The sequence below is a fragment of the Ranitomeya imitator genome, chromosome 3, assembly GCF_032444005.1.
Source record: "Ranitomeya imitator isolate aRanImi1 chromosome 3, aRanImi1.pri, whole genome shotgun sequence".
Classification (NCBI taxonomy): domain Eukaryota; kingdom Metazoa; phylum Chordata; class Amphibia; order Anura; family Dendrobatidae; genus Ranitomeya; species Ranitomeya imitator.
In genome coordinates this window covers 672,119,344-672,131,537 of record NC_091284.1, presented here as the reverse complement: position 1 = coordinate 672,131,537, position 12,194 = coordinate 672,119,344, and the positions used below count along the sequence as shown (strand labels likewise).

At 42.8% G+C, this 12,194-nt stretch overlaps 1 protein-coding gene across 1 annotated transcript in view; it reads left to right on the top strand.

The window, feature by feature from the left end:
- Positions 1-12,194, top strand: part of ARF3 (ARF GTPase 3) — an 80,953-nt gene that overhangs the window by 42,903 nt on the left and 25,856 nt on the right. Inside the window, exon 2 of the mRNA XM_069758346.1 lies at positions 8,139-8,348. Coding sequence (XP_069614447.1) covers positions 8,201-8,348 — 148 coding nt within the window. The 5' untranslated portion in view covers positions 8,139-8,200. The remainder of the gene's footprint in view (positions 1-8,138; positions 8,349-12,194) is intronic.

The window sequence follows — 12,194 nt, the reverse complement described above, 5'->3', positions numbered from 1 at the left end:
ACACACACACACATTCAGCTTTATATAGTAGATATATATATATATATATATATATATATATATATATATATATATATATATATGTATATATATAATTATTTTTATGGGTTTGGTCACCTGATTTTGCAGAAGAACAAATGCTTTACCTTCAATATCACAAGGCAAATACGTGTTTTGGTGATATAAATGACACAGCTGTCCTGCTAAATCTAGTGCTGATCTGAGCCGGCAACATAGCACGCACTGTCATTCTACACATCGCACAGGGACTAGCCCAGACCCTGAAACGAGTGTAACTGAAGAAACTTTCAGGGAGGAGTTTGCGGCAGTGACTGCAGCCTCTGCACCCCGGTTGATGATGCTTCATCTGAGTATCCCAGCATGCACTGGGATTCTCAAAGCATTATCAAAAAGGAAGTGTGTGTGGGGGGGATAGCCGTTATTGTAGTTAGGGAAGGACATGGAATTCAAGTATATCAGAATATGGTTTACTCTGGCACTAAATAGATGGTGATTTAGGAGAAATTACTTTGAACTTCAGACCACTCCTTTTTTAAAGGGAATCTGTCAGCAGGTTTTTGCTATGTAAACGGAGGACAGCATGAGATAGGGGTTAAAACACAGATGTGCAGCTGGGTGATGTGTATTTAACCTGAAGCTTTGCTCACCTTGTGATAATATTGCTATGACTAGCTGGCTGCCTGCTTGCAAATCCAACTCCTCCCCCTTCTGCAATCAGCAGTTTACTGTCTATATAGAGCCTGATGGGGGTGGGGCAGCTTTCTCAGATCGGCTGCTTTACTAAATCTAATATCTCTGTGAGAACGGCTGCACCCATTTAACTCAGTGATACATCGTTGGATTGGATTAAGCTTCTCCAAGCTGCTGTCAGATGAGGTAGCAAAAGCCTGCTGACAGATTCCCTTTAAGGCCACAGTGCACATTAGACTAATGTTGTCAGAACCCGCCATTATCAACTGGTTAGATTGACCGTCCAATATGTATAGAGGTACCAAATGCCTGATGGTCCAGAGAGATTGCGTAAGTATCACCTGCAGCCAGAGGCATCACTAGGAAAAGCAAAGTTTTAAAGAGATTCTGTCATCCCCCCTCCCCCCCCTCCCCCCCCCCCCCCCCACACACACCCTCCCCGGAACGTATATGACCTATCAATATGGGCATACAGGTGATAGAAATATAACACTAATCCTACCTGTATGCCTCATATTCTCATATTAGTGGTCTTGTTGCTGAGAAATCTTCTATTCTTTCTTTATGTTAATGATTCCTTCCAGTATCCGGGGCGTGCTGTGCATGGAGGAAATCCCTGCCTCCTGTCTTCATTGTAGTGTTACCCCCACCCAAACCCCCCCCCACCCATGCACGTCAGTTGTGGAGCTGGAATCCCGCACCTGCACCCTGCACTTCTTCAAAAATCCATACCTTTTCCTCCCTTCTATGGACACTGCATTCAGGGTTTTTTGTAGCATTTTTTAATGTATAGAAAGCCTTATGTAAGTGCAAAAACGCATGCATCAGGTTTTGGTGCAAAGACCTTAAGGAAGTTTCAGGGGAACTAAACTTTTATCAACATGCAACAGACAACAAATATGCAGCAGAACCTGCTTTTTGTAAGCAGCTTCTTTACTGCATTTTAGAGGATTACTTTTATTATTGATCAACAACTATGTTCTCAATCAACCCAAAAGACTCAGAGGTGTATTGGCACCGGATTGTGCCTGATGGCCAGACATTTCATTCATTTTTTTTCCCGGATCCGTCCAAATAGTCGTTTCCGGCGGACGGAGAAAATGTCCCTCTACCTCTCCCTCGTCCTCTCTCTCGTCGGAATGGAGCTCTCTGCCCTTTACTGATCCAGCCTCTGGCCCATCCATCTGGCCCATCAAGAGTCACTCTCATTTCATCAGTCCATAAAACCTTTGAGAAGTCAGTCTTAAGATATTTCTTGGCCCAGTCTTGACGTTTTATCTTATGTTTCTTGTTCACAGGTGGTCGTTTTTCAGCCTTCCTTACCTGGGCCATGTCCCTGAGTATCGCACACCTTGTGCTTTTTGTTACTCCAGTAACGTTGCAGCTCTGAAATATGGCAAAACTGGTGGCAAATGGCATCTTGGCAGCTTCACGCTTGATTTTCCTCAATTCATGGGCAGTTATTTTGCGCCTTTTTTGCCCAACACGCTTCTTGCAACCTTGTTGGCTATTTGCCATGAAATGATTGATTGTTCGGTGATCACGCTTCAAAAGTTTGGCAATTTCAAGACTGCTGCATCCCTCTGCAAGACATCTTACAATTTTGGACTTTTCAGAGCCCGTCAAATTTCTCTTCTGACCCGTTTTGCCAAAGGAAGGGAAGTTGCCTAATAATTAAGCACACCTTATATAGGGGATTGATGTCATTAGACAACACCGCTCCTCATTACAGAGAGGCACATCACCTGGTTTACTTAACCCCTTTACCCCCAAGGGTGGTTTGCACGTTAATGACCGGGCCAATTTTTACAATTCTGACCACTGTCCCTTTATGAGGTTATAACTCTGGAACGCTTCAACGGATCCCAGTGAATCTGACATTGTTTTCTCGTGACATATTGTACTTCATGACAATGGTAAAAATTCTTTGATAGTACCTGCGTTTATTTGTGAAAAAAACGGAAATTTGGCGAAAATTATGAAAATTTCGCAATTTTCCAACTTTGAATTTTTATGCAATTAAATCACAGATATATGTCACACAAAATACTTAATAAGTAACATTTCCCACATGTCTACTTTACATCAGCACAATTTTGGAACCAAAATTTTTTTTTGTTAGGGAGTTATAAGGGTGAAAATTTGACCAGCAATTTCTCATTTCTACAACACCATTTTTTTTTAGGGACCACATCTCATTTGAAGTCATTTTGAGGGGTCTATATGATAGAAAATACCCAAGTGTGACACCATTCTAAAAACTACACCCCTCAAGGTGCTTAAAACCACATTCAAGAAGTTTATTAACCCTTCTGGTGCTTCACAAGAATTTTTTGAATGTTTAAATAAAAATGAACATTTAACTTTTTTTCACAAAAAATTTAATTCAGCTCCAATTTGTTTTATTTTACCAAGGGTAACAGGAGAAAATGGACCGCAATCATTGTTGTACAATTTGTCCTGAGTACGCCAATACCCCACATGTGGGGGTAAACCACTGTTTGGGCGCATGGCACAGCTCGGAAGCGAAGGAGCGCCATTTGACTTTTCAATGCAAAATTGACAGGAATTGAGATGGGACACCATGTTTCGTTTGGAGAGCCCCTGATGTGCCTAAACATTGAAACCCCCCACAAGTGACACCATTTTGGAAAGTAGACCCCCTAAGGAACTTATATAGAGGTGTGGTGAGCTCTTTCACCCACCAAGTGCTTCACAGAAGTTTATAATGTAGAACCGTAAAAATAAAAAATCATATTTTTTCACACAAATTATCTTTTCGCCCCCAATTTTTTATTTTTCCAAGGGTAAGAGAAGAAATTGGACCCCAATAGTTGTTGTACAATTTGTCCTGAGTAAGCTGATATCCCATATGTGGGGGTAAACCACTGTTTGGGCGGATGGGAGAGCTCGGAAGGGAAGGAGCGCCGTTTGACTTTTCAATGCAAAATTGACAGGAATTGAGATGGGATGCCATGTTGCGTTTGGAAAGCCACTGATGTGCCTAAACATTGAAACCCCCCACAAGTGACACCATTTTGGAAAGTAGACCCCCTAAGGAACTTATCTAGAGGTGTGGTGAGCACTTTGACCCACCCAGTGCTTCACAGAAGTTTATAATGCAGAACCGTAAAAATAAAAAAATCATATTTTTTCACAAAAATTATCTTTTCGCCCCCAATTTTTTATTTTTCCAAGGGTAAGAGAAGAAATTGGACCCCAATAGTTGTTGTACAATTTGTCCTGAGTGCGCTGATACCCCATATGTGGGGGTAAACCACTGTTTGGGCGGATGGGAGAGCTCGGAAAGGAAGGAGCGCCGTTTGACTTTTCAATGCAAAATTGACAGGAATTGAGATGAGACGCCATGTTGCGTTTGCAGAGCCCCTAATGTACCTAAATAGTAGAAACCACTCACAAGTGACACCATTTTGGAAAGTAGACCCCCTAAGGAACTTATCTAGATGTGTGGTGAGCGCTTTGACCCACCAAGGGCTTCACAGAGGTTTATAATGGAGAGCCGTAAAAATAAAACAAAAATTTTTTCCCACAAAAATTATTTTTTAGCCCCCAGTTTTGTATTTTCCCGAGGGTAACAGGAGAAATTGGACCCAAAAATGTGTTGTCCAATTTGTCCTGAGTGCGCTGATACCCCATATGTGGGGGGAAACCACTGTTTGGGCGCATGGGAGGGCTCGGAAGGGAAGGAGTGCCATTTGAATGCAGACTTAGATGGAATGGTCTGCAGGCGTCACATTGCGTTTGCAGAGCCCCTAATGTACCTAAACAGTAGAAACCCCCCACAAGTGACACCATTTTGGAAAGTAGACCCCCTAAGGAACTTATCTAGATGTGTGGTGAGCGCTTTGACCCACCAAGGGCTTCACAGAGGTTTATAATGGAGAGCCGTAAAAATAAAACAAAATTTTTTTCCCACAAAAATTATTTTTTAGCCCCCAGTTTTGTATTTTCCCGAGGGTAACAGGAGAAATTGGACCCAAAAATGTGTTGTCCAATTTGTCCTGAGTGCGCTGATACCCCATATGTGGGGGGAAACCACTGTTTGGGCGCATGGGAGGGCTCGGAAGGGAAGGAGTGCCATTTGAATGCAGACTTAGATGGAATGGTCTGCAGGCGTCACATTGCGTTTGCAGAGCCCCTAATGTACCTAAACAGTAGAAACCCCCCACAAGTGACCCCATATTGGAAACTAGACCCCCCCGGGAACTTATCTAGATGTGTTGTGAGAACTTTGAACCCCAAGTGTTTCACTACAGTTTATAACGCAGAGCCGTAAAAATAAAAAATCTTTTTTTTCCCACAAAAATTATTTTTTAGCCCCCAGTTTTGTATTTTCCCAAGGGTAACAGGAGAAATTGGACCCCAACAGTTGTTGTCCTATTTGTCCTGAGTACGCTGATACCCCATATGTTGGGGTAAACCCCTGTTTGGGCACACGGGTGAGCTCGGAAGGAAAGAAGCACTGTTTTACTTTTTCAACGCAGAATTGGCTGGAATTGAGATCGGACGCCATGTCGCTTTTGGAGAGCCCCTGATGTGCCTAAACAGTGGAAACCCCCCAATTATAACTGAAACCCTAATCCAAACACTCCCCTAACCCTAATTCCAACGGTAACCCTAACCACACCTCTAACCCTGACACACCCTTAACCCTAATCCCAACCCTATTCCCAACTGTAAATGTAATCTAAACCCTAACTGTAACTTTAGCCCCAACCCTAACTGTAGCCCTAACCCTAGCCCTAACCCTAGCCCTAACCCTAGCCCCAACCCTAACCCTAGCCCTAGCCCTAACCCTAGCCCTAACCCTAGCCCTAACCCTAGCCCTAACCCTAACCCTAGCCCTAACCCTAGCCCTAACCCTAACCCTAGCCCTAACCCTAACCCTAGCCCTAACCCTAGCCCTAACCCTAACACTAGCCCTAACCCTAGCCCTAACCCTAGCCCTAACCCTAGCCCTAATGGGAAAATGGAAATAAATACATTTTTTTATTTTTCCCTAACTAAGGGGGTGATGAAGGGGGGTTTGATTTACTTTTATAGCGGGTTTTTTAGCGGATTTTTATGATTGGCAGCCGTCACACACTGAAAGACGCTTTTTATTGCAAAAAATATTTTTTGCGTTACCACATTTTGAGAGCTATAATTTTTCCATATTTTGGTCCACACAGTCATGTGAGGTCTTGTTTTTTACGCGACGAGTTGACGTTTTTATTGGTAACATTTTCGGGCACGTGACATTTTTTGATCGCTTTTTATTCCGATTTTTGTGAGACAGAATGACCAAAAACCAGCTATTCATGAATTTCTTTTGGGGGAGGCGTTTATACCGTTCCGCGTTTGGTAAAATTGATAAAGCAGTTTTATTCTTCGGGTCAGTACGATTACAGCGACATCTCATTTATATCATTTTTTTATGTTTTGGCGCTTTTATACGATAAAAACTATTTTATAGAAAAAATAATTATTTTGGCATCGCTTTATTCTCAGGACTATAACTTTTTCATTTTTTTGCTGATGATGCTGTATGGTGGCTCGTTTTTTGCGGGACAAGATGACGCTTTCAGCGGTACCATGGTTGTTTATATCTGTCTTTTTGATCACGTGTTATTCCACTTTTTGTTCGGCGGTATGATAATAAAGCGTCGTTTTTTGCCTCGTTTTTTTTTTTTTTTTCTTACGGTGTTTACTGAAGGGGTTGACTAGTGTGCCAGTTTTATAGGGCGAGTCGATACGGACGCGGCGATACTAAATATGTGTACTTTTATTGTTTTTTTTTTTTTTTATTTAGATGAAGAAATGTATTTATGGGAATATTTTTTTTTTTTTTTCATTATTTAGGAATATTTTTTTTTTATTTTTTTTACACATTTGGAAAATTTTTTTTTTACTTTTTTACTTTGTCCCAGGGGGGGACATCACAGATCAGTGATCTGACAGTTTGCACAGCACTCTGTCAGATCACTGATCTGACATGCAGCAGTGCAGGCTTCACAGTGCCTGCTCTGAGCAGGCTCTGTGAAGCCACCTCCCTCCCTGCAGGACCCGGATCCGCGGCCATCTTGGATCCGGGACCTGGAGCAGGGAGGGAGGGCGGCAAGACCCTCGCAGCAACGCGATTACATCGCGTTGCTGCGGGGGTCTCAGGGAAGCCCGCAGGGAGCCCCCCTCCCTGCGCGGTGCTTCCCTGCACCGCCGGCACATCGCGATCATCTTTGATCGCGGTGTGCCGAGGGTTAATGTGCCGGGGGCGGTCCGTGACCGCTCCTGGCACATAGTGCCGGATGTCAGCTGCGATAGGCAGCTGACACCCGGCCGCGATCGGCGCCGCTCCCCCTGTGAGCGCTGCCGATCGCATATGACGTACTATTGCGTCCTTGGGAAGTAGGGCCCACCCCCCATGGACGCAATAGTACGTCTGATGGCAGAAAGGGGTTAATTGGTAGTTGGCTCTCAAGCCTGAACAGCTTGGAGTAGGACAACATGTATAAAAAGTATCATGTGATCAATATACAACTTGCCTAATAATTCTGCACACAGTGTACAATTACCAAAGCAGTGTATCTGGATCCGTACCTGTTTTATTTATATTATTTATATTTATATTTTTTTTGTCTCAGCAAGCATAAATTTGTACAGAAAGTTGTAATGGCAAAATCCCTTTTAAAGGGAATCCTTTATCATGGTTTCCCTACGTAATCCAAGAGCAACATTTTGTAGGGGTGAAGACATTGATTCCAGTAATGTCAATTTTTAGGCTGTATACCTCCTTGTTTTATATAAAATCAAGGTTTTATCGGCAGGAGGTTATCTAGGTGTCTCATTACACCTAGTTTATTGCTCTACATACCCCTGTCCCCACCATTGACTAGCAGCTTACTGCCTATGCACAGAGTAATTAGAAAGCTGCCAATCACAGGTGTGGGCGACGATATGCAAAGCAGAGAAGACAGTGATTGTATCAACATGACAGCAAGGAGACCAGTAAGTGATACATTGCTGGAATCACGGTCTCTGCATCTACGTTGTGCTGCTCTCAATTCACATAGCTAAAATCTGGGGACAGATTGCCTTTAATATTTGTGGATGCCAATAATGTTGACCACAACGGTTTGTGTCAAGGAGACCATGTTTAAAATATTTTTTAACCTCTTCGTGCCATGTAATTTAAAAAGTTTTTTGTTTTGCTGTGTGCCCCAAAAAGTGATATGTATCAAAGCTGGGAAGGCTGGTGCAAGAACCGTCCTCTTTCCTCCACGCTATTGCATCAGAACCAGAGAGGATTTCATGATGTAGCGCTGGGTAGACTTTTTCATTTTATGCAGCAGCCATGTAGAGCATCTGATAAGCCGAATCTGATCTTATTGTTTCAGATTTATATTTTGCTTCATGTGTTGTCATTTCAGGAAAGAGCACAAGCCACCTACAGTCTTTACCTGTTCAGATCTGTGATCCTGAGAGAAGAGCCATGGGAAACATTTTTGGAAATCTGCTCAAAAGTCTTATTGGGAAGAAGGAAATGCGAATACTTATGGTGGGACTTGATGCCGCTGGGAAGACCACCATATTATACAAGCTGAAACTTGGAGAGATCGTCACCACAATCCCAACTATAGGTAAAGTCACATGTAACGCTTTTGTGTGCTAATAACAGGTGCACATCACCTAAGCACAATCTTATAATATAATGTCCCAAGTCTCTAAATCACATTTAGGATGAATAGAAGCTTTAGGCCAAATCTGAGAAACTGATTGCAATTCGTTGTAATTTCTATGTGCACGCAATGTCTGAAAAAGTGGCACAAAAAATGGACATAATGCTCCTGAAGCGACTTTGAGATAAAAAAAAGAAAACCTCGACTATAAAAACGTTGTGTGCACATAGCCAATGAATGGAATACTGCAGTGATAAAGTGCGAGGCAGAGTTTATGGTGTTGTATTGTTAGGCTGGGTTCACACTGCGTTAGTGTGACCCGTTTAACGGACTACGTTACACCGCTGCATAACGCTGTGTAAGGTAGTTCGTTAACGCCGCCATTACTTTCAATGGCGGACGCATCACTAGCGCACGCCCACAATGGGCGTGCGCTACTGATGTGCCGTCATTGAGTGACGGACCAGAGACACAAGCTGCAGCGTTTCCAGGTCCGTCACTGCTAGCGCAGATGGAGCTAGCAGATGCTCCATCTGCGCTAGCGCTGTGCAAACGTCGGCACTTGCGTTAGTGCAGTCCGTTTAACGGATGTGTTGAACGGACTGCACTAACGCAGTGTGAACTTAGCCTTAGAGAACCTTTCACTATTTTTTTTCATGTTGAACTGGACACACAATGCAAGTGTTATTTATTTTTATTCAAATAAATAAGGCAGCACACTGCAGCGCTAAAACATGCAAACATGAAACACGAAAATTGAACTGCATTACTGAACTAGAAATATGAAAAATGAGAGCGTTTAGCGCATAAAAATGGCCAATTTTATGTGTACCTGGTAGCCACTTTACGGCATCGCTCTTATACCAGGTCCTAAACTTGCCTTTCCTCGCTGAGAATAAACGTCTCCATCTGAATGGGTACCTGTGAAACCTCTTCTTAGACTTAAATTCTCTCTCTATCTATGGAGGGGTAATGGACCTGCTGTAATTAAAACACCTGTGACTAGGAGGAGGAGTGCTCAGTCAAAAGGCTAAAGAATACATTTCAAAAGACTGACCGTCACATCCAAACATAGACCCCAAAAGTTGTTGTCCAATTTGTCCTGTTACCCTTGGGAAAATACAAAACTGGGGGCTAAAAAATAATTTTGTGGAAAAAAAAATAATTTTTATTTTCACGGCTCTGCGTTATAAACTGTAGTGAAACACTTGGGGGTTCAAAGCTCTCACAACACATCTAGATACGTTCCTTAGGGGGTCTACTTTCCAAAATGGTGTCACTTGTGGGGGGTTTCAACGTTTAGTTTAGGCACATCAGTGGCTCTCTAAACACAACATGGCGTCCCATCTCAATTCCAGTAAATTTTGCATTGAAAAGTCAAATGGCGCTCCTTCCCTTCCAAGCTCTGCCATGCGCCCAAACAGTGGTTTACCCCCACATATTAGGTATCAGCGTACTCAGGACAAATTGTACAACAACTTTTGGGGTCCAATTTCTTCTCTTACCCTTGAGAAAATAAAAAATTGGGGGCGAAAAGATCATTTTTGTGAAAAAATATGATTTTTTATTTTTACGGCTCTGCATTATAAACTTCTGTGAAGCACTTGGTGGGTTAAAGTGCTCACCACACATCTAGATAAGTTCCTTAGGGGGTCTAATTTGCAAAATGGTGTCACTTGTGGGGGTTTCAATGTTTAGGCACATCAGTAGCTCTCCAAACGCAACATGGCGTCCCATCTCGATTCCAGTCAATTTTGCATTGAAAAGTCAAATGGCGCTCCTTCCCTTCCGAGCTCTTGGTAAAATAAAACAAACTGGAGCTGAATTTTTTGTGAAAAAAAGTTCAATGTTAATTTTTATTTAAACATTCAAAAAATTCCTGTGAAACACACCTGAAGGGTTAATAAACTTCTTGAATGTGGTTTTGAGCACCTTGAGGGGTGCAGTTTTTAGAATGGTGTCACACTTGGGTATTTTCTATCATATACACCCCTCAAAATTACTTCAAATGAGATGTGGTCCCTTAAAAAAAAAAAAAAAAAAATATTGTAAAAATGAGAAATTGCTAGTCAACTTTTAACCCTTACAACTCCATAACAAAAAAAAAAATGTTGGTTCCAAAATTGTGCTGATGTAAAGTAGACATGTGGGAAATGTTACTTATTAATTATTTTACATGGAATATCTCTGTGATTTAATTGCATAAAAATTCAAAGTTGGAAAATTGCGAAAATTGCGAAATTTTCAAACTTTTCGCCAAATTTCAATTTTTGCACAAATAAATGCAGGTAATGTCAAAGAAATTTTACCACTATCATGAAGTACAATATGTCACGAGAAAACAATGTTAGAATCACTGGGATCCGTTGAAGCGTTCCAGAGTTATAACCTCATAAAGGGACAGTGGTCAGAATTGTAAAAAATGGCCCGGTCATTAACCACCCTTGGGGGTAAAGGGGTTAAACATAAAAAGGTTATGATGCCGTTTTCACTGGGAATGTGTGCTTCTGTTTCCTGTATGACTCTGACCAATCTTAAGCCTAGAGAAGATTTCTCAGGGTGTGACTTATGATACAGCCCTGATCTCCTGCTCTTAACCTTCTGCTTTAGGCCGGTTTCACACGTCAGTGGCTCCGGTACGTGAGGTGACAGTTTCCTCACGTACCGGAGACACTGACTCACGTAGACACATTGAAATCAATGTGTCTCTGCACATGTCAGCATGTTTTCACGGACCGCGTGTCCGTGTGCAAAACACGGAGACATGTCACTGTTCGTGGGAGCGCACGGATTACACGGACCCATTATAGTCAATGGGTCCGTGTAAAACATGTACCGTGCACGGACACTGTCCGTGTGCAGTCCGTGTGCCATGCAGGAGACAGCGCTACAGTAAGCGCTGTCCCCCCAGCGTGGTGCTGAAGCCGCCATTCATATCTTCTTTCCAGCAGCGTTCGCTGGAGAGAAGATATGAAAAATCTTTATTTTAAACACGAAAAAAAAAAAAAAAAGGATTTTTCATTTCGTGTTTAAAATAAAGATCCCTATGGGAGGTGGAGCCGCATATTCATGACTGTAATCGGCGGCACCACGTGACCGCTCATACAGGAGAAGCTGGCGCGGAGAGGACGCTGCGAGGGAGCTGAGTATTTTATTAACAGCGGGTGGGCGCACAGGGGGTGGGAGGGGACAGGGATCTTTATTTTAAACACGAAAAAAAAAAAAAAGATCCCTGTCCCCTCCCACCCCCTGTGCGCCCACCCGCTGTTAATAAAATACTCAGCTCCCTCGCAGCGTCCTCTCCGCGCCAGCTTCTCCTGTATGAGCGGTCACGTGGTGCCGCCGATTACAGTCATGAATATGCGGCTCCACCTCCCATAGGGATCTTTATTTTAAACACGAAATGAAAAATCCTTTTTTTTTTTTTTATCTTCTCTCTAGCGAACGCTGCTGGAGAGAAGATATGAATGGCGGCTTCAGCACCAGATGCAGGGGACAGCGCTTACTTGTAGCGCTGTCTCCTGCACAATCCGTGTGGTACCCAGTTGGCACATGGGCGGCACACGGCTGCCGCACGTGTGCCACACTGATGTTCACGGTAAGCACACGGACATGGATAATTCCGGTACCGATTTTTCCGGTACCGGAATTATCTGGACGTGTGAGACTGGCCTTAGTCAGTGTAGGGTGAGGCGAAGTGCAGCTGAGTTTAGCTGTGTCACATTGCACTGCTCCATCGACAAAAAATAAAAACATTAAGGGTCTCAGAAAATTATTGTTATTATATAGCACCATTGATTACACGGT